The following is a 27632-nucleotide window of genomic DNA, read 5'->3' on the forward strand; positions in this document are numbered from 1 at the left end:
GCGCCAAACATCGCCAGCCTCGGCACCTTCACAGCTTTTCCTCGGCCGTCTGACCTTATCTAGCCAAACAAAGGCCAAAAAATGAGCATTTGAGAGACCAACCAAATTTGGCAGGTATGAAGCTTCTCTTGAACCGAGAAAAAAAAAAAAAACCAAAGAAAAACCGAGTTGAGAGTTGAAAGCAGCAGGGAACATGACACTTGGTTGACTTTGCCGTGAGCTCTTTCCACCACCATAAAACCATGTGGCGGACTTTGCAACTCTCTAACTGGTCTGTTTTTTTCATTCCTCTTATCTCTCTCCTTTCCTGTGTCGTTTTTTTGCATGACCTATAACCAAAACGCTGACTTCTCGCTGTGCGTGCACTTGAACGTATGGCTCTTCTGCTGGCGAGTAGCTAATGTTCTTCTAGAGGCATGAGCTAACATCAGTGGTAGCTGCCTGACTTCTAGTCTCGTTGTTCTTAGATGCCCTTCGCTATGTTTTTCCTTTTTGTACTATTTCCTCTTCCTTTTTCACTTTTTTTTCCTCTCTGCCAGACACTTTCTGTTGAGCCATCTTCCAAGAGAACTAAAAAAAAAATTAAAAAAAAGAAAAGCCCAACAACAGACAACAACACTAAACAAAATAACAAAACCAGGCAAAGGTCACGGCAAGGTCATTTCCAAAATTATGTCACCTTGATGTCTGCTTCCAACTCTAGATTAATTCAAGGATCTACCAGTCCTTGGTTAATGTATCCAACCAGTTGTGTGCTACACACACTCGAGAAAGTAAAAACAAAAAATTAAAAAATTAATGAAAACGTTTTAGAAAATCTGCATGAGCTACACCGACACATAAATCTGATCAAAGGGCAAAAGTAACTCCCCATCCATGCATGGTGCATGATGATTTCTATGAGCTGGGATCCTGTAAATGATATGCTATGCAAAATCAAAACAGCTCTGTATAGTTAAATGCCCTTAAGTTACTAACTGTATGCCAAATGTTATAGGGCTTGCATCTGTCTATGTATACGTTCAGCTGTATGTATACATGAATTTATTACGTATATCGTAGCTTTTCTCTTTTTTGTTTTCCTCCTTAATTTAGTTGTTTTAGATTTCCCTACATGTTGAACATCCCCCAGTCGCTGTCTTTGGCCTGATGTGATTTCTCCTTTCTGTTGCAGAACCGCATGCACGAATCACTGAAGCTTTTTGACAGCATCTGCAACAACAAATGGTTCACAGATACATCTATCATCCTCTTTCTAAACAAGAAGGACATATTTGAGGAGAAAATTAAGAAATCTCCACTGACTATCTGCTTTCCTGAGTATACAGGTAATGAGAAAGCTGGCTGTACAGGAATGCATAGCAAAGGGATCACGGAGCGTTTCCCGTCCAGGCTGATACTGTGGTGTATTGCAGGCAATGAGGCTAAAGATGCATGGCTAGAGCTGCCATTCGCTTCCCTGCAAGTTTTATTTCAATAAATGCCATAGGATCACCCCCACCATGTTTAGTGGTCCACTTAAAGCGTGAGGATGACTTAAACCCAAGTTCTTTGCCAGCAAAGGGCCACCACCACCAAGCAGGGTGTTTGATCTCTGCCCCACGGGGGGTTTCGATGCTGAGCCAACACCTGCAGGTGTGGGGCTGGCAGCACACTCCCTAAACCCATGCCCTGGTTCCCAGCGTCGCTCGGGAACATGAACCCTCTTTCAGGTCTCTCAGAAAGACGCAGTGAGCTTAACCGTTACAAATGGGTAACTGGTCTCCGGGAGACCAACACACGGGGTTTGTTAGGCTGTCCTCAGCTGGAGTTCAGCTTTGCTGTTTCATAACCCATCACGTTTCCCTGTGGGTCCTGACTGACCACAACTCTGCGGTTCCTGGCCACTACCCCACTGCCAGGCACCGAGGGGCTGCAGGATCAGCCCTCCGGTGTGCAGACAGCAGGTCCCACAGCTTGGCTGCTTCAGCTCAAGCTGTAAATTTTTATTACGTTAGTTTAGGAGGTCCCCAGTCTCGCTCTCAGGCTCACTGACATCAAGCATCTGGACATGGAAACGCTTCCAGTCAAATGCAGATAGAAAACAAGGCGGTTGCTTTTCTCATGCATTGGCCACCCACACCTCTTAACCCATAGTGCAAACAGGGAAGAGGCGCAGCAAGCCATGCCCTGAGCTTGGCTGGGGAGAAGGAGGCCTTAGTGAGACTTGGAGATCAGAGCAGAGGCTCTGCAACAGGGCAGCGTGCAAGAAGCCCTCGCTTCTGCTAGCTGCCTGGCATCTGACCTGCTAATGATGAGAATACATCACCCGTGCAAAGGCTGCAGCTGCACCCCGCCGCTTCCCACTGCATCTCGCCAGCTTCCACGAACCCTCATTACCATTCCGAGACAGCATAAAAATAAACTTTTATCGTCATGAATTATTTAAGCTCACTGGAGACATCTAGATGAATCAAGCCGACAGACAGAGAAGCAGATCTCTTTGTCAGGAAACGTAGTTGTGAACCGGCAGTACCAAGAGCGTCACATTTCTGGGCAGGCCAACAAATTATTAACCAGATCTTCCTATCTCTGAGCACTTGATTTTTCACTGTGAATAGGCAAAAGCGATCCATCATTTCTGCTTTGGGCTGAATGGTCTATGACCATGGAACTGAACGACTGCATCTGAATTCAGAAGAACATCTTCAGGCTTCCTCTCCAGGGAAGGTTTGGATGTTTGTCACTACCAAGACATTTCAGCCATCTACTCGTCTGCTTGGTCCAGACAGAACCAATATATGCCTGACATGTTTGTCTAAAAAGATCTAATAATGGAAATTTCACAGTCTTTACAGTTGACAGCTCACAATAAAGCCAACCCCAAATTTTTCTGGTTGCAAATTTCCTGCGTGCCATCTTTTGGATGGCTTGTAAAGCAGCTCATCACCATCCTCTTTATAGCAGCGCTTCTATATACCGGAAGGTTTTTATCATGCCCTCTTCCTTTTTCCCTTTTCTCCATGAAGCAAACCTGCACCTTTCACTCCTTCCTGATCACATTTTGTGGACCTGGTTTTGTGGATCTTCACTGAAGTCTCCCAGTAATCCCACTCTGAAATAATATTCTTACAGATCCCTGATGGCAGAGAGACTAGAACAAGAGGGAATGTCTTTTTAGATATAACTTTGGATATGTCTTTTTAGATGTAACTTTTCCTTCCAAAGCTATCCCAGCCTAAGAGAGGAGTTCAGTGGGGGAGGCAGACCCTCGTACACATGTAGCTAAGCTCTCAGCTGACTATGCAGAGGAAAAAAAATATAGCTTGTTTCTGGAGCACTTCAGCCCCAAGTGAACAAAACCAGTCCTCCCCAAATCTCAGAGTACCCCAAAGATGCTCTAAATTCGTTCGAGGTGCTGTTCTGGAAGCTGGGAGTTATCACGATGCCAGGGACCCTCCACAGACCTCTTGTCTCTCTCGCGCCATCAGAGAGGGCTGGAAGTCTGAAGGCTGAAAGTCCTTCCACTGATCCAACAGGGATCTGAATCAGGGGTGAAGAATCTCTCACCCCAAGGCATTCAGCAATACCATTAAAAGTTGGAAGTTAGCTTGTGCTAACGTTAAGTCCAGACTTTAGACCCCAGCACACACTTAAGCTTGCTCGCCCCTGCTTTGCTGACCACAGCTCAGAGTATGAAGCCCTTGTGGCCTTGTGAAAAAGCAGCATTACTAGAAAGTTGCCCTGGAGTTAAAAAGAATTATTTGATGAAAGCCTAATGATGATCAAACAAGTGGACTTTCAACATCACAAGTAGGTTCCACAAAATGCTTTTAATAAAATGAAGTTTCTGATGTCCATTAGTTCTGCTGACAGAGAATTATTAGAAGACTGCATCCGCAAATTTGCTTGCTGTATGCTGGAGCACTGACTGTTTCGATCCCCTTAATTCACTCATGCTTTTAATTAATCCACAATACTTAGCAAAGCAGCAGCAGAATCCAGGGTGTGTTTTAAACCAAGCTGGCATCAGTGATTCCCTGCTCTCCCAGAAGGAATCCGGCATCTAAATCCTCGTGCCTTTGAACAATGAACATCCCCCTCATAAAATGCCCTCCTGGTGGTGCACAGCGTGTGGAACTGTTCCCAAATTCTTTACACAGGTCTTCATGCAAGAACCTGCTCCCGGCAAACATTTTGCTTGTCTTACTTCAAGCATATTCTCAAGTCGCATGGTCTTCATGAGCTTGTGTCTTCAACTAGCAATGCACGTACATGTAAGTGCAAGAGATTTTCCAGATCAGCTGCCTTCAACCACAGCAAATCTCAGGCCCAAGTAAGCTTCTCTCTAGCAGGAAGCAACATTTCCCATCGGTAAAGCATCATGGAGGGAGAGGGATCCAAAAGCATTAGCAGTGTTACCAATGTCAAGCCCTCCGGGGCTCAGGGGACACTGGCACTCGGCAGCACCCAGCCGTGCTGGAGGGCCGCACTCCAGGCCAGCCAGAGAAACCGAGTTTATCAGACCTCAGCAGGTACCCGAGTGGAGCTCTGTGTGTGAGCAATGTCAAGGCTGGCCAGATGAGAAAGGATCTGCTCTTTTGCGTGACTGCTCTTAAGCTTTTTTAACACAAAACCTGATGGTTAATAAGGTTTGGCACAGACATCTCTGTATATCAAAACAAGAAACTCCTCGTGGCGCGATTTTAGCCACAGCTCTAGCAGAGGGTGCTGTGATCCTAATTTATCAAAAAGAGAGACATTTTGTATTAGCTTTTTCGTGTTTTGTTTGAGAAAAAACCCAGAGGCTGGATCTTTTCATGTCAGTGATTCAGGGAAAGGAGGGCACAGTTACCAATACTGCCCTCAATTCATGGACATTCTAGCTCCTCTTTTCCATCAAAAGGTGAAACTTTAATCAAAAAATCTAAAAAAGGAAAAAAAGCTAGGCCTTTGCACCAGGTCAAGCACTTACCGCATTCCTGGCAGGTTTTTTCTCTTTTTTGTCAGCATTATGTGGAATTTCTTCTGGTTTTCCCATCATAGCCTGTTTAACACTCAGCTCCCTCTTCCATTTCATCTCTATAAACAGCAACTCAGAATAAAAATACAGCTGAGCTGACAGTCGGAGAGCATCTCCTCCCTTGCAGCAATCCTGGCTGGTAATAGTGCCCATCCCTGAGATGGAGATGGGGCGGCTGGGTTGCAGCAGCCCCATACGAGCTCCCCATGTCCCTACAATGGGGCGCTTGCAGGCACCCTACGGAGTTAGGGTTACGGGATCGCTTTAACCCACTCTTTTTCCTTTCGTCTCGGCTCTCTTATAGGCCCCAACTCTTTTACGGAGGCGGTGGCTTACATCCAGGCTCAGTACGAGAGCAAGAACAAGTCCCCCAACAAGGAGATCTACACACACATCACCTGCGCCACCGACACCAACAACATCCAGTTCGTCTTCGACGCCGTCACGGATGTCATCATCGCCAACAACCTGCGGGGATGTGGACTCTACTAAAGCGCTCTCCTCCCCTCCTCTCCTCGTGCCCGCCAGGAGCATCCTCCGGCCCCGCGGGCAGGTCCTCTCTCTTTCTTTTTTTTCTTCCTCAGAAGATGATGAGGAAGAAATACGTAAATCCCTCCTCCTGCCCCAGAAAACTTTGCAGGAAGTTCTGCTTTCCCCAGCCCCGTTTTATTTTATTTTGGTTTATTTTTGGTTCATTCCCTTGCTGCCTCGTTCTACTCCTCCGTTCCAATTCACAGCACTGTAGAGGGAGCTAACGCATTTCCCACAAAGTGCATTTCAACTGCCAAAAGACAAAAATTCTTCAGTTTAAAAAAAAGAAAAAAATCAAAGCCTTAAAATACTGGTCAGCAACAGTGTAGTTTGGAACCGAAACTTTTTTTTCCTTGAAATTAAGGGATATTTTTAATTCTCCTGGTTATTTATCTTTTTTTTTTAAACACTATTCCTTTGGGCAGTGCTAGATACAACATGATCATTTTGAGGGTACCTTACAGCTCCAGTTCCTACCCTAAAGCTGGAGGGGCCGGTATTGAACGCAGCCGCCGCAGCTCGGATTTGTATATTATCCTTTTTTCCAGCCAGCTATTTGAACAAGTAAAACAGCCATATTGAGTTCTGCTGGTGTCTGAGTAAGAGGGACACAGTAACAAAACCTACTAAGCCTTGTCTAAAAGCATTCGTTACTGGTAACAGTTTTACCTCAAGTTTTTCAAAATTAATGTTAAAATATGTCTAGTGGTTTCAGTAACCCGTTTCTGAGGCGCTTCTCTGGATGCCACGGGGCGGCTGGGCTGAGCGGGGCGGTGGCAGGTGGGCTCGGACCCCTGGAGCGTAGGCAGCAAGGATGCCCTGGGGATGGTGTGCTGCTGGGGACCCCGTGCACGGGGGCATCCTGGCGAGGATGCCGGCCTGAGTACCCAGCGACCTTTCCCAAAGCACCTCCCAGCCTAAGTGATTTCAGCACAACCGACGCTCCTGCGAACACGCAGCGTCTCTTTCCAAACTTCAGCCCTGAAACGCTGGGGTGCACCAAAAATATTTAGCCCTGGCTTCTTGTAGGCAGTTTGACCTTTGAGTACCTGAAATGCAGAGAGGTGCTTTGGGAAACCTCACCACGCTTGGGTGACAGCGAGGTGTGCAGGAGCCTTGCGGCTCTTTATCGCACCTTGGGCATCTAAATACCCTTGAGAAGCCCGACCTTGCACTCTGAGCCTCCTCGGCCGAGCAGAAGCAGGTAGCTTGCCTGTGTCATCTCCTGCCTGGGCGTCCAGGAGAAACAGCTCCAGGTTTGCTGTCTCCAGTCAGGGCATCTCTTTACCAGTATCTAAAGCGAGAGGGATGGTTTATACTGGCCATGTAGTGGCGAGGGAAGGCTCAGGGAGCTGATTTGAGCCAAGTGATGGAATAGGAAGGAAAAGTGCAAGGAAGAGAGGGAATGAAGGAAGGAAGGGCAGGGGGAGAGGTGTGGAAAGGGCAAGGGTAGCACCCAGCACAGCAAAATGTGCGGGCACAGAGTGGAGGAAAAAACACAGCTGGGCTGGGGTACGTGTGGCCATCCATCTGCCATCACCAAGAGCTCTGGGTGCCGTTGGGGTGAAGGCAGAGTGGAGTGTGAGGTGGGGTGTCACCTCTGGGAGCATGGAGGGACCCTTAGAAGTCCACCCCGAAAGCTTGTTTGGTGTCTGGCTGAGACAGCCACCTCCGAGGTCCCACTCGGCATGGCACCAGGGGGCAGGTAGGCAACACTGATCCCTGCCTCTTCTTTGCCTCTCTGAAAAGTCCATGATCCTGGAAAACGTGAGCCTTTCCAGGCCAGCCACAAGTTCAGCTGTCCTCTCTTGAGAGCCCGGGCTAGGCATGTCTTTCAGGTCTCAGGAGGTCTGAGTTTTCTCTAGTGCCATGCCTGAGAGGAACAATATCTCTTTTCTCACTGTGCCCGTCTAGGAGAGATGGTGTGAGAGCAGCCCAAAGCAGCATAGCCCAAAGGCAAGGGGAAGCAGGGAAAGGAGCAGGTACGGTGGCATGGGACAGAGAGGACCGGTGAGGGAGGTTTGGTGGGGGGGCAGTTTGGGACAGAAGTTGCAGAAGGGAGATGAGGCAGGTTGAGGCAGCAGAGAGGACGGGAAGAGAAGGGCACCTGGGAGGCGGAGGAGAGTCCCCATGGGAGGTTGCGCTCTGCTGGGATGGCGTTGTGGGACATCCATAACAAAACCCCAGCCAGGGCTGCAAGCGGGAGCACCACGCGGCAAACAGGGAGGCCTGCGGAGGAGAACAAGGTGGCTCTCGCCCATCTAACCAGCTCACAGCCCAGCTTGGTTGGCAGCTGTGTCAGTAACCCCCTAGATAGCGTTAAATTATAAAGCTGTATTTAGTATTGTACAGTGCGGACCCACTGCTGCTCTGCTGGACACTAACAGCAATAACGCCAGGTCTCTGCCTCCCCTGCTCTGGCCCAAGGAAGTACCCACCTTTCTCTTCACCATCTCAGCCTTAAAATACCTCCGGTGGCATCAGCTCCCACGAAGAGCTGGCCGGCCAGCAAAGCCAGGAGCCCCTCTTTGCTCCTCACACCACATCCCACTCACATGTCTTGTTTTCCCAGGTCCCAGCCCCTCTCCCAGCTCCATTTAATGCTGGCACACTCTGCTGTACAACTGTAAACCAAAGGAACGCTGACCACAAGGCCTGTGCATTTAATTGTATTTGGTTTAGCTTAGGATTTTCAGAGTTAATGGGAAGGATTTCCAAAGAAAGGATTTTCAGTGGGAAGCACCTGCCTAGTTCTCTGGTTCCTTGGAAGGGACCAGCTGCATAACCCAACCCTGAAAAGATTTATGTGCGTGTTGAGCTCTAGTCCCTGGAGACTAAAGCCAAGGGGATGACAGTAAAATGCAACCAACCTGTTTGTTTTTGCAGGAAGAGGAGTCCAGTGCATAAATAGGCGATACGAAAAATAAATATGCAGGACTCGGATCCACCCTCACCAAACTTCCCCTCGACCCCAAGCCAAGCTTTCTGCTTGCATACCCTCTGCTGATCTCAGAGGTCATTTTACTCCAGGTGAAAGTTGGGCTGCTGTCCAAGGTCATTGAATTAGTCCAGTCCCTCACTTTGCTTTTCAAGACAGTGCATGATGGCAATGGGATGGTGCTTCTGCCACAGAGGGGGCACGAATTAGCTGGCGGGATGCAGAGGGACGGGGATGCTCCTGGAGCTTGTCCCATGCAGGTGACCAAGTCCCACCAGTAACAGCTAGTGTTCAAATGTGCGTTGAGTGTCAAAGGAAGGGCTGAAAAGCTGAATGTTGGTTACATTTGGTACGTAAAGTGTACATAACGACTAGACCCACAGTGAAGCTCCAGAGTTGTGTGCAGTGGTGCACTCATGACTTGCGCTGGCAGCGAGGCAGGTCTTTATTAAGCTGCTTTAGAAGGATTTGATCAGCAGCACTAGAAGTTTGGAGGTTTTCTGTTCCCACCCCTTGCTGTGGGTGACATTTTATCTGAGCGAATAAGTAACAGAAGCTGCTCCCAGTGAAGGCAGCACCAAGCCAAGGCTTCAGGAGTTCCCAGCATAAAGCGTACAGGAATATTTTTGTAAAGACAATTTAAATTAACTCAACCCCAAACTCTACTGAATGCAGCTGAGTCACTGGTGCCGGCTCGGTTTGCTTGTGCCACACTCTGGGCTGGATTCAGGCAACCCGTGCCGTGCCGTGCCGGCTGGGAGGTCCAAACCCCCTCCCGCCCCAAGCCTCTCCGCAGCTCCAGCCGGTTCCCCAGCACGTTGGTGATGATCAACGGCTGGTGCTCCACAGGGAGAAAAGGGAGAAAAAGAGGAGGAAATGTTGACAGACGGAGCCTTTTCTTTTCATTTTCTTTGGCATATTGTATGTCTAAAGCTTCATTTCAGCTGCTGCTGCTGGCATTCCCTCCCTCACACGAGTGTCGTGAGGATTCAATGACAAAGGCTGGAAATGGCATTTGGAAGATGAAATGCTTCCAGTGTTAAACATTACTATTTCTCCCGCTTGATGGCCTTGTTTAGATTTTTGTCTCCAGAACGCCTGCCAAAGCCTTACTCACCGCTGGCTTTCTGCATCCTCCCAAGCCTTTTCTGACAGATGTGCCTTCTGCAGGCAATCTTTTGCCCTGTGCTTTTTCTAAACACCAGCAATCCTTGCAGCAATTACCTAAAAAGAAGACCTTGAAATGCATCACCCGCTCTCAAAAGCCCTTTGCGCTTTGCAATTGCAGCGCTCTGAATCCAGACCCTCAGAGGCCCCGAGCTGTGTTGAATTTGCAGTCACCACATAGCAGGGATGTTGCAGCTGGTAGAGATGCAACAGAAATCATACTGGGGCATGGGGGACGTATTTTAAAAGCACAGTGATTCACAGAATTGAAACAGCTACGTATACACCCTGCTGCCCTTCAAAGCTGATGTGGGAATTTGCAAAAGATGCCCTTTTTGGGATGCAGGAGGTTTTTAATGACTCAGGTCACTTGTCCAGCAGCAGCATCCAAGGGGCGTCGCGTTGAAAGCAGCGTTAGCAACTCACGATGAGCTTCAAACAGCAGCAAAAAGAAAGAAGGAAGCCCCCCCCAGCTTGCTCCATGGGCAACCCATGAGAGGGTCAGGTGTGTGGAGCCGTGAGACAAAAAAATGCCAATAGCTCCTTTATTTAAACAACAATTTCAATGAAATAGAGAAACCTGTAGAAGGAAAGCCTTGAAATGAGCCTGTAGATGAGGCTGCAGGGTTAAGCTGCAGAGCACCGTGCTCCTTGGGAGGATGCAGTAGCTGGGCTCGTTAGGAGAACTAGCAATAAGCACGCACTGGGAAAGCACACGTTAAAATACAGCCACATACTTCAAAGGCCAGTTTTTTCTTTAGCAAATAGAGTTCACGCTCTTGTTTTTACATATGGCCGGAGGAGCCCAGCCAAGCGGCAGGGCAGCGGGACCACTCGGCGAGGCCATCTGGCCCCTCCGTCTGCTAGCACCGGACTGTCCCTCCTGCCCCTGCCCTCCCGCGGGGCCCCAGCCGGGTCTAGCGAGGGGTCAGTCGGCTTCCCACCACCGCCCTCCCAGAAATTCTTCCAACTAAATCTCTCTCAGGAGTTTTGTACGAGAATTAGCTTCTTGCCTTCAGCCAGCTTTCCTGGATGGCTGGCCAGCCTGTCCCTCCACGGAGGGGAGGCTGCCGTGCCTCCTTGGTAGATGTGATTTTGCTTTACAGGACACTAAATGTATTAATGAGAGCAGTCTATACTGTGATGTACATTAAAACGTACCTGGTGGTTTTAATCTATTGTGGCACGAGCCCAGTGCTTGCCGGCAAGGGAACAGACTTTGTTCTTAGGCCAGGAATGCAATCTCCAAGAGGTCAGGATGGGACATAGAAGATGTCCTTTTGCCAAAACATCCCGGTGTGCCCAGTCGCTGCTGTGTTAAGCGTCGGGCAGCCCCTCGCTGTGCAGCTCGACAAGGCGCGGGGTTCAACGTGGGGCGGCAGACATCCCCCATGGGGGATTGTGCAGTTGATGCTGTAAAAGGGACCAATCCTGCACTGTGAGCCTGTGCAATGTGTCCGAATATTTTGTGGCCAAAAAATCTCCCACTGGAGCCAGGGAGACATTTGTTGTTGAGTTCCTGGGAACGAGGCTGACCGTTTGTCAAGTCGATTAGAGAAGCTTAGTACTAGTGTGTTTGTGTCTTTGTCATGGGCCAGGTTTGTCTTCAGGCTTACGACCAAAAACTCCACAACCATTTCCAAGGAGACTAAAACACTCGTTAACAGTCTGACACCAGAAGCGTCAAGGTCAGTAGAGATGGTGCTACTGAGCGTCATCCTGAACTACCCAAACCCATCACACACTTGCATCCCCAACACACGCACAACAAAGCAGAGACATGGTCTGGGTGGCACAAAAGAGTGGACCATGGTCTCGCCTTTACCTCCCCGGAGGAGAGAGCAGACAGAAACACTCTCCCAAAGCACCCTGAGACTTGAGTGTACGTTATCATTTCTGAGCTCCTGCAATGACACGAGGTGATGGATGCTGACAGATACAGGTGTGTGACCTATATAAGACATTATGCTGAGAATGTGGCTATGGAAAGTGACTTCTCACAGGACCGCTGTGACCAAACCAGCAGCCTGTGAGATCTTTATTTGTGCTGCGAAGGCTAGCTAGCGAACACGAGCAAGTATGACCCTTAAACACTGATGCGTTAATAAGAGGAGGACCAAAGCCTCCCGGCTGGCACCCTGCAGGCAGAGGGAGAAGGGAGGGAGCTGGATTGGAGATAGGGCAAAAACATCTTCATCTCCCAGAGAGGGCAGCTCAGGTCTCCACAGGCATCAGGTGCAGCAGGCATGGGGAGGAGAGACCCGGGGAGGAGGTGGAGGGCTGGGAGCCGGCCCGACGCTCACTGCCCCGGCCCCTCTCCTGCCCAGTGTCTTGGAAATTAATGTCGAGACCAAATCCTGACTGTCCTGTAGCGCAGGCAAGCGGCTCCGGGTCTAAACCCCCTGCTCCAGGTGCGGAGAGCAGATCATAGCGGGTAACGACACAATTCTCAGCATTGCCTGGGTCTCACCAGCTTTTCCAGTGCTGGAGCAACCCGGTGGCGCTGGGCAAGCAAATAGGGTTGTTTAAAGACCAGCCGTTTCCACGTTAAATAGCCCAGTCCCTAATTTAACATCCTCAGCCCTGTTCCCCCACCTCCCTTTCCCCCCCTTCAGCTCGACAAGGGAACAGTGACCATCACCCTGCCTCTGGGCTCCCCGCTCCCCACCACATTTCTTCCCGAAGGATCGCCGGAGGCCACCATGATTTTCCTTTTGCTGGTTTCCCGCTGAATCGTTTCTCCTGCATGTTTGATGGCCCAAACTGTATTAACTGTAATTTTGTACGAAAAGTGACTGTCCATTGGTTTAATAGAGCATTAGTTATTGTAATAATTTATTGGCTGTCGGTAATGTATTTATTAGTTACAAAATGTTAATAAAGTGCCAGCTCTTTTCTAGTGTGAGAGGGTTTTTTTGTGTCTCCCTTGAGCTCACTGAGCTTCTCAAGCCCATTATTTACCCTACGTCTGCTCCGTACACACACGTGTACGACACGCGCCTGCGCTGTCAGTCGTCTGCCACAGCCTCATTCACCTGGAAATAAGGAATTTGAAAAGGATATAACCAAAAGCTATTTAATTTAATGTAAGTATTTGGTGGGAATTTTTTTTTCCTTTGTTTTTAAGTGGAACAACTTTACTGTGGTTTCTGTTTGTTCCTTGGCTTCTTGAAATTACTCTTCCCCTCCTGAAGTCCCTTGCCCCCGCGTATCTATGTCAGACCATCCATGCTTTTCCTCCGGCCCTGCCAGACCCCGTGCTGGCGTCCGTCTGTCCGCGTCCAGCTGCCCTTTGGGCACCCATCGGTGGCGATGCTCAGCGCAGGCGTCGGCGGGGCAGAGCGTACCTGCTGCCCCCTTGCTTCCTCCAATACTTCGGTTGCAAATCTGTTACAAGTAGCAAGCTTTGCACTGCTCTTCCGCCGTCTCTTTGCGCGAGCCTGGCCAGCACAGCGGCAGAAGAGCCGTTTCTGGTCCCATTCAATAAATGGTGCTTTTTTCCTCCTTGCAGTACTTGGAGCACCTCTCCCTCCCTTTAAAACAACACTTGGGCCAGTTTGTTCTTTTATGTTTAAACCAAAGATCTTCCATTATTTGGGACATGAAATAGAAGCAAAGAACTTGAAGAAACCAAGAGGAAAATTTTCCATAAACCTCAGCAAAGGAAAATTAACCGTTACTCCTATTGACTTCACCAATTTCCAGTGATGTAACTTCAGCTGGACCCATCCTCGGACACGTATCCCCATATGTCCCATCCTGCAGAGCAGACAGAACTACGGGCCGGCTCCGAGGAAAACTAATGGCTGAGAGGGAAAGGATTTTTCTTTGTGTATTTGTATTGGGGATTTTTAAAGATTTCCTCCAGGATGCCCTCACGGATGTCCAGGGCTCAGAAGTCACCAGGGTTATTTTCCTTGCGCTTGTGATTTTCATTCCCCCGGGCACGTGCTTTGTTTCTGCTGCTCCTCCACCACCACCATCAGTCTTTTATTTAAATACAATACATATATGGGACAACAAGGAAAGAAACCACCCAGATACGTTCCATGAAACTCTCAAGACGCTGGCATTTTTGGAACAGCCACAAGTCAAGAGGAGCCATGTCCTTCTCTGGCAGTTTCTGTTTTCCCCATGAATAAAGCTTTTTTTAAAAAATAAAAGATAAGGATCAAATGAGGTCCCGAAGCTTTGGAAAGCGACTGCTTGGCATGCCTAGCTACTCTTTGTCAAGGAACCAACAGTGTAATCTCAAAGCCTTTCAAGATGCAATCAGACATCTGCTAAATTTTGCATGCAAAAGCTACAGTTGAAGTGTAGCTAATAAAATGACTCACTAATAAAACATTCATGGAAAACTCCAAAATGTGTAATTGGGTCATCAATTCATTAGGAAACACGTGTGTTCTCGTGGATCTTTGGCAAGTCCAAAGCCCCCCCTTGCTGCACCTCCAGAAAAAAGGGGCTCTGGGGGGATGTTTGCTGCAGGAGGGCTTCCCCACGGGCTGCCGAGCACCCTTGCTGCCCGGAGCACGTCTCTGCTGCTCTCAGCGTCACGCAAGGCTTTTCCAAATAGCTGGGTGTCCCCGTGCGAGCGGCAGGCGGCCGAGCCAGGGCTCGGGGGGCTCGGCCCCAAGAGGGGCATGGCAGGGCCAGCAGCTTTGGGCTTCACTAAGCCCTGGTTTTGAACCAGAAGCTTTGCAAGTTCGAGTAGTCAACCAGGTGGGTATCAGCAATGAAAAAGGTGCACGGACTGCCTAAAATGTCTCCTAAAGTTGTCGGTGGAGCAGCAGGGAACAGCTTTCGGTTTATTTTAAGAGCAAGTTAATGATGGAGAAAATTTTTTGAGAGCTCTATCTGTCCAGTCCAGCGGCACCTTCACAGTAATGGCGAGTGCGTGCGCCTGCCCGCACAGACACCCCGCAGCCACTCGAGTGAAGCACTGAGGATACTCTGCTTGACGGTGCCCTGCGACAGCTGATTCGGCGCAGGACAACCTCACCTCCTCCTCCTTCTCCTGTCCTTCTGTCCACTCTCCACTCCTTTCTGATAACAACTTCTGTAGCATGGGGAAAAATGGCTTTTGTCCACATGTGAAAGGACAATTAATTTTAAAAAATTACAGCCTTTAGAGATTCGCTTCTATTTATGCTCCTACTAAAACTCTTCCATGCCTAAAGTCTCCCTGGAGCAGCCCGCGAGCCCGGCGCGCTCAGGAGAGCTGCGAGGTGGGCTGGCAGAGGCACCTGCGTTGGTTTCCTCCATGCAGCGGCACTGGGATTTCTTAGCAGTGACCCAGCCACCACCGTGGCATCTTCAAAGACAGGCTGAAGACTTCTCCAGGGGCGCAAGGGCCCAGCTGGGACAGGAGCTGCCCCAGCCTCCGGGCAATCCCTCGGCACTGGTCTTGCCACAACGGTGCCGCTCGGCACAAGTACCCTTCCAGGCGGGTCCATAAGACCACCCTGAGATGGCCAAAACTCCCTCCATCCCAGTCCCCCTGCCCAGTGTGTCCCGGCTGCTGGCTGGCACCATCTGTCCATCCTTTAGGCTCTGCAAGTGATGCCTCAGGGGTGCCCAGCCCCTGAAGAGATGCAGGCAAGACCAGAAAGCTGCAGCCCCCTTTTCCAACTCCTCAGTTTATGCAGGTGACGAGGAAATGAGGGGGGGTTCTGCTCTTCCTTGAAGCTTCAGGTGTCAGCCCTGCTAGAGCAGAGAGGCTCTGCAGGGAGGCAGCGGAGGATCAGCTGCAACCTCCAGCCTGGGAGGAGAGCAACACCCTGTCTCCCCCGCCTTTGTAGCCATCTCACATTTACCACTGTCTCATTTTAGAGGTTTTTTTTTTTTACTTTCTAAGCATTTCAATTCAGGAAAGTGTTCTCCTCTCCTCTAACTCTCTCTTTCTCTTTGCCTTTCTCTCTCCCCTCTCCTCCCTCCATCCTCCCTGTTGCAGAACCGCATGCACGAATCTCTCATGCTCTTCGACTCCATCTGTAACAACAAATTCTTCATCGATACCTCCATCATTCTCTTCCTCAACAAGAAAGACCTATTTGCCGAGAAGATCAAGAAATCACCTCTGACCATCTGCTTCCCTGAATACACAGGTACGTGCCGGGGCTGACGCGGCGGAGCCCAGCGTGACGCCCACCACCGCGCCGGCCAGGCTGGGGGGCTGCGTCCCACCCCAGAGGGGGGCAGGGGGACGGAGGGGACAGGGCGCCTTTACGGGGGGAGGGTGGGCAAAAGCACTGCCCACCTTCAAGAGCCGTGGTGCAGCTCCATCAGCCTGCTCTTGGGGTGGGGTCATGTCCTGCACGCGGTCAGTTCTTGCGGCAAAGGTGCACGACCGGCCAATGGGACAGAGATGGTCAAGATGATGGTCAAGATGATGGTCAAGATGAATGCAGACAAGCTTTAACGAGTCTGGCCACAGGGGGCCGTGGAAAGGAGAAGCCTTGGTGAGAGCCGACTGCCCCCCACTCGAGCCATCCTGTTTGCTGACGGTTCCTGAGAAGCTCCTGCTAGAGGAGCCAAGACACACGGTCCTCCAAGCTGCATCTCTAGTTTGCATCCTCCCAGGAGTGCCTTTGCGCAGGGTACAGTTGGGGAAGGAAAGAGCCCCTTTACAGCAGAAATCTGTGAAACCACACGAGAATCACACCTTTTTAAGTGAAACCAACGTGGCTTAGGGAAAAGAACAAGAACCAAGAAAATGGGGTAAGAACAGATGTCCGTTCCGAATTTTCTAAGGGAAAAGAAAAAATGGTTCCGATTCAGGGGCTCCAGCATTTCCTACAGATACTTGAATGTCCCTGAGTTATTTCATCCAGAGCACACGCCCCCTGGACACCGGACCCTGGGGACAAGGAGGTCCCCCATCAAGACAGCACCCATTCCCCTGTGGCATAAGCACACCGGCATTTCCACCGGAGGTTTTTAGGCTTCTCCATCATGAAAGCAGCAGTACTTTCTTCCCCAGCCACCTGGTGGGACATCCCAAACTATCCTGCATGGAGTTGTACAGCACATCCCGGCTACCCCGGGGAGAGGGACAGGCCGGTGGCACCGGGCCACCTCCCCTCTCCTTCAGCCACCTGCCGCATCGGGAAGGAGGGGAACCGGCGGGCTGGAAAAGGAAAATAAATCTCCAGATAATAGCAGCTCCTGCAAAGGCGATTTCAGGGGCGTAATTCAGGCTTTGTGGTTTCCCGCGAGGGGCCGTGCGCAGCCACTCTTGCTGCCGTAAGCAGCTTAACGCAAAAAATGCACATTTTTTGGCTCAAACATCTGGCCCCTCTCCAGCCTGCCTTACAAAAGGCAAAAAAAGTCCCCTGGTCCACTGACCAAGCAGGCGACGGTGCATCTCCGAGGGGCTCCTGCCCCACTGCATCCCCCTCGCCCATCCCAAAGCCTGGGGCGAGACCCCCGCCCAGCCCGACGGCACACAGAGGGGCTCAGCCCCGCTAAGGGGACACGGCCAGCACCCATGGGTGACGGAGTGGCCACCAGCCCTCCCAGCCATCCATCCCCCTGCCTGCCTGGCGGCCACCAAGCCCCCCAGCCTTTCTCCCCCCACACACACACACGCTCCCTTGGGATGGGTGCTGCGGGACGCTCCACGGGGACTCACCGGTGATGCCGGGAGGAGCATCCCTCTGGCACAGGTGCATCCCTCTGGCACAGCATGGCCCGGCTGGGTGCAGCTGGGGGCTGCTGCCCTTCCCCGGGGGGGGAATGGGGCAGATGGGGTGGAAAAGGGCAGGTGGGGGGGGAAAGGAGGGAGATGGGGGGGGGGGAAGGGGTAAACGGACCCTGCTGAGGGGTGAATTGGGGGGAAAAAATGGAAAATAAGTAGGTTTTGCCTGTTTTTTTTAGAAATAAAGCACTTTGCAGGCAGCGAGGGGCCGGGTGCGCGGCGGGAGGGTGACGGCCCGCAGCCCTGACACCCCCCGCTCTGTCCCCCCCGCCTCTGCCCACAGGTCCCAACACCTACGAGGACGCGGCCGCCTACATCCAAGCACAATTCGAAAGCAAAAACCGCTCCCCCAACAAGGAGATTTACTGCCACATGACGTGCGCCACAGACACGAACAACATCCAGGTGGTATTTGACGCCGTCACCGACATCATCATTGCCAACAACCTGCGGGGCTGCGGCTTGTACTGACCCCCGCCGCGCAAAGCGACTTCTTTGGTGGCGGTCCCGGCACCAGGAGGGAAAAGAAACAAAACAAATAAAAAAAATAAAAACAAACCCAAGGCGACCACACACAGACACACACAAACGCACGCGCGCGCGGGGAAAAAAAAAAAAGCGAAACAAAATGAAAAAAAAAAACAGATTGAATGAGAGAAAAAAAAAAATCGTAATCATAATCATGCAAGTTGGTAAATAAAAAGGCATAAGGAATAATTATATATATACGTATATATATATATTAAAAAGAAAATCCACACCCACCTTTTTAGTTTGTCTGAAGGAGCTGTGGGCAGACCCCATCCCCCTGGCAGGTTCCAGCCCTCCCTCGCACCGTCCCCCGGTGTCACAGCTTGGGGGGGCAACCCTGGGGCCTGGGGGGGCTCTGCCCAGCCCCACCACCCCGGCAGCTCCCGGGCTCCCCCCCCCCCCCCGCAGGGCGCCGGTACCCGGCCGGGGGCAGAGGGGGGTGAAGGGGCGTCTCCCGGGGTCACCCCACGGCAAAAGCGGGGCCGGATCCTGCCCGTGCCCCCGCCGTGGCCATGCCGGTGCTCTTGTGCCGGGGGGCCTCTCCTCCCATGAGTTATTTGACCGTGGGGTTTTAGTTTTGAATTATTATTGTTAATTATTGTGGGTTGGCTTATTATTACTATTATTATTACTATTAATTATTTTTATTTCCAGCGTGGGGAAGGCCGGGCTGCCCCCGCCTGACCCCGGCCCTGCCGCCACCCCCAGCCCGGGCGAGCCGCTGCCTCGAGAAACTAAAAAATACTTTTTTTTTTTTTTTTTTTTTTTTTTAAAAAAGGAGGGGAAAAAATGGGAAACTTCCCCCCCCCGCCCCGGGGCCGTGTGCCGCAGCTAGAGAGGGAAACGGCCACAGCAGCGAGAAGATTTTTTCCCATTCCCCACCCCGGCCGTTGCGGGAAGGAAGGCTGCGGTGGGAGCGTCCTCCTGCCGCCCCCTCTCCGGGGTTTGGGGGTTTTTTGGGGTGAGAGTTGTTTGAATTCCCGCCCCGCTGTAGGCCGGAGCCCCCCGCTCGCCGGGAGCCGGCGGGGGTTTTGCCCCAGTTTTCGCTCCCTCCTGGTTTAACAACCCCCTGGTTCCCGTCCAAAAGCACAGCTGGGCCACGCCAGGCTTCTCCCCTCGCCCCTCCTGCGGGGCCCGTGGGGGGCGGCGGGGAGGGGGCTACGTATACATATACTTTATTTTACCTTATTTTTTGTTTGTTTAGGGGGGTTTTTTGTTTTGTTTTTGTTTGGTTTTTATTCATTTTTAACTCTTTCCAGTGAATGCTTTTTTGTGCTGCTTTTTTCTCCCCCCGCCCCAGCCCTCCCTCCCTCCCTCCCTTTTAGTGAATGGTGTTTTTTCTCTCTCATGTGGGGATGTTTGTGCTGAAAAAAAAAAAAAAAAAAGGAAAAAAAAAGAAAAAAAACTTAAAAAACAAACTTGAAAAAAAGGCAAGAATGAAAATAATTTAAAAATTTTAAAAAACACACACAAAAACACAAAAAATAATTAAAAAAAAAAAAACAAAAATCGAATGTAGTGTTTACATTGACGCCACTGTTTTCATGACCAATCCTTCGTCATTTCTACTTTGGTTAGTAACCAGACGTCTTCACGGTTTCACTTTTACGAGTTACCTTTGCTGAAGAAGAGCAGTCACACCTGTTTAAAAGAAAATGAATAAATAAAGAGGAAACTAAAAAAAAAAAAAAATATTATATATATATATATATAAAGCGCCAGGTCTTTCTAAGCCTTTCTATTACCAATCAGTGAGGTTTCTGTGATATATTACACACTGCCAATCTCTTTCTCTGACTAATGGAAAAATTCATGTGTAGCTCAATAAAGAGAATGTTTGTCTGTACCCCGGGCTCTCCGCTCCCGCGCCTCCGCCTGCTTCTTTCCCCCCGCGCCTGCCTGCCTCCTTCCCAAGGGAGGAAGGAAGAAAAAAATACTAAAAATCACATTTTGGGGGGGGGGGGGGTTTGCTGCTGGTAGCACAGGCAGGAGGGGCTGAGCTAAGAACTGGGTGTAAATCTGGGGAAGGTGGTGCGTGGAAGCCCTTCCGGATGGCTCAGGTTGCTTCAGACCATCACCGGGAGCATAAATCCCCCCCAAAAAACTCCCCAAGCAAGAAAATATTTTTATTTCTTTTGGGAATGCAGGGGCAGTCAGCAGGGTGAGTCCTTCGTTTTGCAGCAACGTCGGAAACCCCACAACATGCGGCTTTTTCCCCCTAAGATATAGAGGAAGGTTCTCCAAGCAAGTTGAGATTTTCTCCCTGCTGCAGGAGCAACTCGGGGTTTGGTTGGTTGGGGTTTGGGGGTTTTTTTTCCACAGTTTGGGTTTTTCTCGCAGTTCGGGGTTTTTTTTCCACAATGTGGGGGTTTTTTTTGCATTCTCCTTCATCCCGGGTCCCCCGGCTCCTGCGCGTGCCGGCGTCGGGCGCCGTGATCGCAGGTGGGACGCTCGGGAGCCAGTTGCCCCTTGGCGCGGCTCCGGTGCAGCCTGGGACCGGGCCGGTTTCTCGGCACCGCGCTCGCCGTCCCTTCCCGAGCCGCAGGAACGCTTCCAAACCCCGCGGGACCCCGCCGCCCATCAGCAAACCCGGTGAAGGAGCCGTAGGGAAGGTCACCCAAGCAGCCAGGACCCCCCCACCTCGGCTTTACTGCAGGCCGCCCCTCGAACGTCACACACACCCGGCCCGCGCAAGGGAACCGGGTTGGAAAAGCTGCTCCTTCACGCAGCAGCACCTCCTGGCCAGGGTGGTTTCTTCAAGCTCCTGCTGTTTACGGCGATCCAGAAGTAGCTCGTGTTGGCACCGGGGAAGTCAGTCAGGCCTCTCCTCGGATGGCCGCCCTTTCCAGGGAAGCGGAGCCAGCCGAGAGGCCACCGCTGCTCCGCGTGCTCCTCCGCACAAACCAGCCCTTCGTTGCTGAAGCGGGTCATTTTGCGACGGCGCCGCGGGCGAGGATGCCATCCAGCGGCTGGCCAGGGCCCGCTCCCCAGGGAGCAAAGGGAAGAGCTGCCGGGAAAAGGTCAGGAACCCAACAAGAGGGGGAGAGAAAGCCGGAAAGAATAGCCCGAGAGTCTCTGAAACATCCCCACCCCTCCCAGGTTTAGTTCCAGGAGCCTCCCTCCACCCACGCAAGCCGGGCAGCCCCTTCTCTCATCTCTATTGCAGCCTGAGCAATTGCAGGATCTTGGGCAAGGGGGGTTGATCCAGGACAGGCTCACGGCATCTTCTCCCTCCCCACGGATCTGCTGCTGGGCGAAGGACCGGATTCCACAGCAGGGTCCCTCAGCATGCAGAGAGAGGCGGGGTGGCCAAGAAGAGCTGCTTTACCAGCACCTTTCCGGGCCAGCACGAACATAAGAAATCAGGGATTGATTTTTTTTAATGTTTATTTTTTTTTTTAGTGGTGAAATTTGGGGTGGCCAAGACGCTGCACAGCTCACGGAGCACCAGAAGCAGGCGGAGGTGGTTTGTGCACCACTGCTGCCCAGCTAATCCCCAGGGAACTGGAGGCTCTTCACCTTCCGTGTTTGAGGAGGGGGAAGGAAACCCCTCCAGGGCACAGCTCTCCCTCCCCGGGAAGGTGGGCAGGCTGGGAGAGGACATGCCAAGGTGGTGGAGATCTTGCAAGCCCAAAGCTAGGTCAAAACCTGTCCTGGCTGCAGGCATCCCCTCCGCCGAGATGAAGCTGGGGTCATTTTGCATCATCAGGTACAAAATCTCCCAGAAATGCAGCGAGGAGGAGGAACTCAAGGAAACCCGGACCCCCCGGGGAGGCTTTCTGCGCTGTTTTCTCCCCTCCCGACTGCACTCCCAGAGGTACCTCGACTCTGCCACTCGAATAAAGACCCAAACTCCGCACCGTTCATGCGTACAACAGCTCTCATCCCTTCCGTCTGCTGCCAGACAGTTCAAAACCCCACTTTATTTTTACAGCCCCTCGAGACGCTGTTTCTCTTCCGTTTCCATGTTCACGGCACAACCGAATTCCAGTAGCAGTTACAGCTCTGCAACCCGAGGCTTGGGAAACCGTTCCTGAGCCCGGCGGTGGGCGGCTGTGCCCCCCTTCACCGCGACAGAAAGGGGGAGCCGAAGGGGACCGAAGTGCAGGTGCTACATTTACAAACCGAGCACGCACCAGGAACGGCAGAAGTCACAGACATTTCCAAACAAGTTCCAACACTGACCAAGATTTTATTTTTGTTTTATTTTTTTTTAACAATAAAAACAAAACAGCTGTGCTCTGAGCAAAACCAAAGATCTCAAAAAAATTCTTGGAAGTTTACTAATAGCATTGCAAGGTAAGGCTTCCCAAAGAGTTTTATTGAAATAAATTATTTTCACCTAAACATCGATGCAACTCCTCTCATTAAATTCACCTTCAAATGTCCTAAAAACCAACAGTAAAAAAAGTTACCAACAATTCTAGATAATACTGGGCTCCTTCTAAAGGACAGTGATGCCAGAACTCACTCTTCAGAAGTTTAAAAATTAAGTCACTGCCATGTAAAATACAACTATGCAAGCTAGCGTCGGCGGCTCCAAGTGGATCTCGTGTCAAAAGTTCTTTAGAAAAACCGGAGGTCAGCAGGTCGGGCTGCAGCCAGCCCAAGGTCCAGCTGCCCCAATTCCCCCAGTCTTTCTGCATAAACTCACGGTGAAGCTGTGGGGTTAAAAAAAAAAAAAAAGGACATAAAAAGCAAGATACCGGAGCGCTCTCCGTGAAGTCCCGTCCGCGTTGCTCTGGAGTCCAGAACAGGCAGGTTTTTCTATCGTACTCCCTTGGCTTATGGTAACACTGAACTGCGGGGGCTGTAACCTCGCCTCGCGCCCCCTCTTCTTCACTTGATTCCCCTCAGTCTCTCGCTTGTTTCTGGCCATAAAAGGCAAAGGAAAAACAACGCAGCCCTGGGGAGCGAACGGCGCCAGGCATCTGCCAGGGCAGAAGGGCCCAGCAACGGTAAACAAACTATTTTATGCTGGAATCGATGCGAATTGGTGCTTCGCTGCGCAATTCATGAATTTGTTTTTTTCTGCGTTACGTAGCCAGGCAGTTTCCATCCAGTCTAAGAACTGACTTTCCAGCGACGCTACCCCAGCCCTTCCAGCCGGCCTACGTAACGCCCTTCGCTGTCGACACGAACAGGGACTGAAGAGTGGGCGCCTGCTCATCTAACGCTGGGTTCGCTGCAAATTTCTAAGCTTTCTTCCCTCTTGGAATAACAGTCCCTGATCTCGAGCCGAACATGCCAGCGCCCTCCGCGACCTGCACCCACAAGCTGCTAATTCGGAACACGCTTTCCCCAGTCTCTGCCGTGCAGCCAGCCTAATACCTCACGCTAGCTGCAGAAATCATGCCCGTGGTTTAGAAATTGCCTTTTGTTTGTGGAAGGGATCAACGTCACATAGAAAATATTACAAAAAAGGTTAATTTGTCAGCTGTCCAAACATTATTAGACCACATGCTTTATACAGCAGAGAGGCAGCCAGCTCACTCGGCAGCACAGCTAGCTGAACTCTGAAGAGACACCTTCCTGCTGGTACAGAAAGCGCAGGGTGTTTTTTTTTTTTGTATTTAATGTATTTATTCAACATTGCTCACGAGGAGGAGGAAGGAGGGGCAACGAGCGCTAAGAGTTTTGCTGCATCTGAAGTCTCCGTTCGGCGGCGGCTGCGAGCGTCCTGCGACGCAGGGTGACGGGATCGGCAGATGCTCCCTCAGGCGGGGGAGAAGGCTTCTCCGTGGTCAACTCCTCATCGGAGGTTTTGTTTAAATAACGCCTGCAAGAGGAAAAAGGAAAAGACGGGTGAGCAGAGCCCACCTCATTTTGGCTCTGGAAAATACTTCACCGGTACGGCCACAAAGTAACGGAGGGTGCAAGGCACGCTGAAAGCAGGAAAATACCTTGATAAAAGCACACACAAGCTATGTACTCAAAAAAAAAAAAAAAGCCTGTATAACCTACAGGAGACTTTGCAGAAGCTCTTCGCTTTTGTGCAAGATCCTCGGGCCCGTGGGAGGGAGCCAGTTCTAAAGGCGGGGGCTCCACTCTTAACTCAGAGCAATTCACTGAGACCGCAGGTCAGGCACCGAATCTCTCTGTCCCCGTTACTCCACCACTTCTAAGAAGCTGGCAGGGCCCACCACAAGAAGTCACGCCCCGATGATGAGTAAGCCTTTGGCAGAGGGGGCACTAGGGCCGCGAAGCGTAAGGTAAGGCAAAAGCACAAGGAAGCAGCTGCCAGAGTTGACATCCCAATGAATTTCTACACTTAGTGACAAAATACAGTAGTTTGCAATTCCACAGCTCTTCAACACAGGAAGGGAACCGGTAAGTCAAAAATACTTTGTCTCCGTAAATGACATTTTGCAAACATAAAGGAAAAATTATTCTAGGAGCAAGCCTCGTTACAGACGAACTCTTAAAAGGTGTCATAGCCCCAGTTATTTCTATGAAGGCATTTCAGGGCGGGAAAAATGGTGGGTAGCCTGATAACACCGCAGGACGCGTAACTAATGTAGTTTTTGTAGACCCCTTCAGCGGTCTCCCTGCGACACAAAGGAAGGGACACCATTTGTTACAAACGCTGAAGAGTTTTCTCTACACCACTAAGGCACTTTTCCTTCTCTCTTTAATCAGCAACCGGGTGCTAGCAAAGTTCACCGACACGACTGGAACGCAGGTGAAAAAATTTACAATTCTGCCTATGACGCCTATTACTAGTGGGGCTGAAAGAAACAAAGTTCGTCACTCTCTCTTCAGGGGTGTTGACTTGCTGGTCCTCTGGCGTGCTTTAGTGGTCAGTGGCCACCTGTCAACCCTTGTGCTGCTTCGTGCGTAAGGCGCTGGCTCTGTATTTGGGAAGAGCGGTGCCCGACAGTAATTTCAGCTGCGACAGCACACGCAGCGTGGGCTGACACTTATGCCAGGAGGCAAGCCGAAGATTACTAGAGGACTCGGCACAAGTAATGTGTTCCCACTTATTATAGGCTCAAACTAACGCCCACTGAAGCTGGAGAAATCATCCCCTGATTTCAAAGAGCTTTGGAACAACCGCTTAGGAAGCTGTGTACACATTGGGACACGTGACGCTACTTTAGAGTTGGGTTTATCAGCGCCGGTTGTCTTAAACAGCATCCTGAGCCTGCCGTAGCAGCTGCATTCGTTCCTCTTACTACTTTTTGCATCAACCCAGGCTCTCAGTGGCCATAATTCATTTGAAACCCATTCTGGGGGACTACAACCGAGTGGCCAGGCTGGTGTTTTAGGAAGGAACATACTTTCGAGCTTGCTGCAACAAGTCCTCCTTCCGCTGAACCAACATACGCTGCCTTTCATCAGCTGACTTTGAAAAGCGACTTCCCCTGGCCTCAAAATCTTCTGCTTCACTAGGCTCCGCTTCCATTTCGCTGAATTCCACCATTTCTTCCAGTCTTGAGTTGAGCTCAAGTGGCACTCTCTCAGTCTAAGAGAAAAGGAAGAGAGTCGTAAGTCTTTGCAAAATTTGCTAACAGGGCTTCTTTGCATCAAATCAACAAGCTACAAAGAACCGTCATCTTCTGAGGCATTGGAAGAAACTAGACTCTCACCTGCTGTACCCAATTCCCTTGGGCTCCTTTGAAAACCCCAGCTAAAATACAGAACAGAGCTATTTCAAAACAACTTCAAAGAGCCTGTATTCTAGAACGCTGTATCTTTTATGCCATGTTTGAAAGTAATCTCACACATTAATTACTCACAATTAATGCTCTATGAAAATGGGGCATCTGAAATAGTCAGATTTTGCAGCTGACTTGACAAGCAGTGCAACAGCAAAGAGTTTCAAAAGCTGAAATCCATATACCGAGGAAAGAGTAGCAAATATATTTGCAAAGAGGACGTGTGCTTGAGAAGGGAATTTATGAGGCTTCAGTTCACCGGGTTCTGCAGCACCCAAATTATCCTGTATTCGGGCTGCCGGAGCAAGGCTGGCAACTGTCCCAAGCACGGCGCATCAATGAAGGAAGCTGCCAGCCCCGCACATAGTACCTCTTCACCCCTGACAGCCGCCCGACAACACTAACGTGGAAATTGAGCTGATAAGTGATGACGCTGGTGAACGAGCATAGGTGAAACAGCGTATCCTGATGACATCCTGTCGGATACCATCAGATCAGCTCCGCGATGGAAAAGCAAGATGTCACTAAGCATAGTCGCGTCAAGAAACAAATCACCTCAATTGCTTACGGGTTTGAGCTTAAGGGTTTAGCCATCATTTGGTATCCCAGAGGATTACTCAAACAAGTAGGATGCATCGGAGAGGTATTAGCCAAATCAGCTCCTACCGCCTAGTTTGGGCCGCAGGAGCCTCGAGAGCCGGTGGCGCAGGCACGGCAGGGGGACCGCTGCCCAGGTCCCATAAGCCCGGACTCGGCAGCGTTACAGCGTGCAACGCGCAGGTTTCAGCAGCTGATGTGCAAAACAAGCTGAGTCATTCCAAAGCCCTGGAGACGTACCGGTAATGCCATCTCCCCGACGCAACGCCTTCAGAGAGCGAAAACCAAGACAAATGTCACTTCCCATCAACTAGGTGAACCAAGCGGGAAAGCCAGGGCCCAAGCCAGAGCAGTACGAACACTGCAACCTCAAACACAAGCCCATCTTCAGCCTATTTCAGCAAAACCCGTAAATTCCAGTGTGCTGGGGAAGGGCTCCCCGTACCTCACACACTAACGCGCTGGGATAACGCGCTGGGGTACCGTTGGGCTGCCTCAAAGCAATGCCACATCCGAGAGGAGGAAGCGAGCGCTCCACAGAACGATCTCACGGATTTTACCCAGGGCCAGGACAACCTCGGCAGACCCAGAAGAACAGGTACGGAGCAACCTGACTGCTGCTTCCGATTACCACGCAGGCGGACAGGGAAAAGGGAAGCTCTGCTGGGTAAAGCAGCGAGGAGGGCACTCATTCGGGTTGATGTTCAGACAAGATAACTCCACCACCACCACCCCCCGGGGCCGTTTGTATCAGAAGATGCAAGCTAGCTCACCTAAGCTTTTTTTTTTCCCCCCGTAACGTTACAAAGATGCAAAAATCAATACCCAGAGCCCGTTCCTATATCTCAGCGCAAGAGTGGTTACCGAGGCGGTTTTAGAGACAAAAATATCAAAACTAATTGCAGTAAAGGTTATGACAAGCCTCAGTATGGCAGCAGATCTCAGATGCAGAAACCTGTATGCTACAGAAACTACTCCCCCTTCAGGCTGCAAGAAAAAAAGAATTAGTTTCATGAAAGCCATGGGATGCCTCAGAAGTGTCTCTAGTGTCACCAAGGACTTAAGCAATGACAATAAACTGGATTCTCGGTGCGGCGGGGGGGAGCAAGAGCTGCACCAGGCAACCTTCAGCTTTGTAACAACAGCTTACTAGTTAGGTCTGAGCAGTCCTACCCAATCTCCACCCAGGATTGCAGAAACAGATAAACAAACACACAAACAATGTTAAAGGATAATCTTTAAATACATTTTAGCACATGAAAATACAAGCTTGCAGAAAGCAGCTATAGCTGCTCAGGGGTCTGTTCTCGAAGGGAGTAACAGCAGAGTCAGAAAAGAGGGGAGGGAGGGCAAGTAGGATAGGGATGGAGAGCGAGGGTGTAGAGCATTACGCGCGCTGCTGGGAGCATTAGCATTTCAACGCACAACTGGAGAAGAGGATGCGCACAGCACCTTACTGAGCGTAGGGGCCAGGACTGTTAGACGCTGTCCATGTTTAGAGCGTTATCT

At 50.7% G+C, this 27632-nt stretch overlaps 2 protein-coding genes across 3 annotated transcripts in view; one reads left to right on the forward strand and one right to left on the reverse strand.

The window, feature by feature from the left end:
* Window positions 1–19714, forward strand: part of GNAO1 (G protein subunit alpha o1) — a 149182-nt gene extending 129468 nt beyond the window's left edge. Inside the window, exons 7-8 of one of the 2 annotated variants that reach the window (XM_076349384.1) lie at window positions 1175–1328; window positions 5307–12536. In XM_076349384.1, the coding sequence (XP_076205499.1) occupies window positions 1175–1328; window positions 5307–5494 (342 nt within the window). In that variant the 3' untranslated portion in view covers window positions 5495–12536. Of the gene's footprint in view, window positions 1–1174; window positions 1329–5306; window positions 12537–15591; window positions 15746–17620 lie in introns of those variants that run through there. The other variant, XM_076349383.1, reaches the window with a different exon arrangement.
* Window positions 19715–22054: 2340 nt separating this feature from the next.
* AMFR (autocrine motility factor receptor) overlaps window positions 22055–27632 on the reverse strand; it is a 33942-nt gene continuing 28364 nt past the window's right edge. The window contains exons 13-14 of the mRNA XM_076349385.1: window positions 25149–25333; window positions 22055–23647 (exon numbers count right to left, since the gene is read on the reverse strand). Of these exons, the coding sequence (XP_076205500.1) occupies window positions 23497–23647; window positions 25149–25333 (336 nt within the window). The 3' untranslated portion in view covers window positions 22055–23496. The remainder of the gene's footprint in view (window positions 23648–25148; window positions 25334–27632) is intronic.

Source organism: Aptenodytes patagonicus, chromosome 11 (assembly GCF_965638725.1).
Source record: "Aptenodytes patagonicus chromosome 11, bAptPat1.pri.cur, whole genome shotgun sequence".
Lineage (NCBI taxonomy): Eukaryota > Metazoa > Chordata > Aves > Sphenisciformes > Spheniscidae > Aptenodytes > Aptenodytes patagonicus.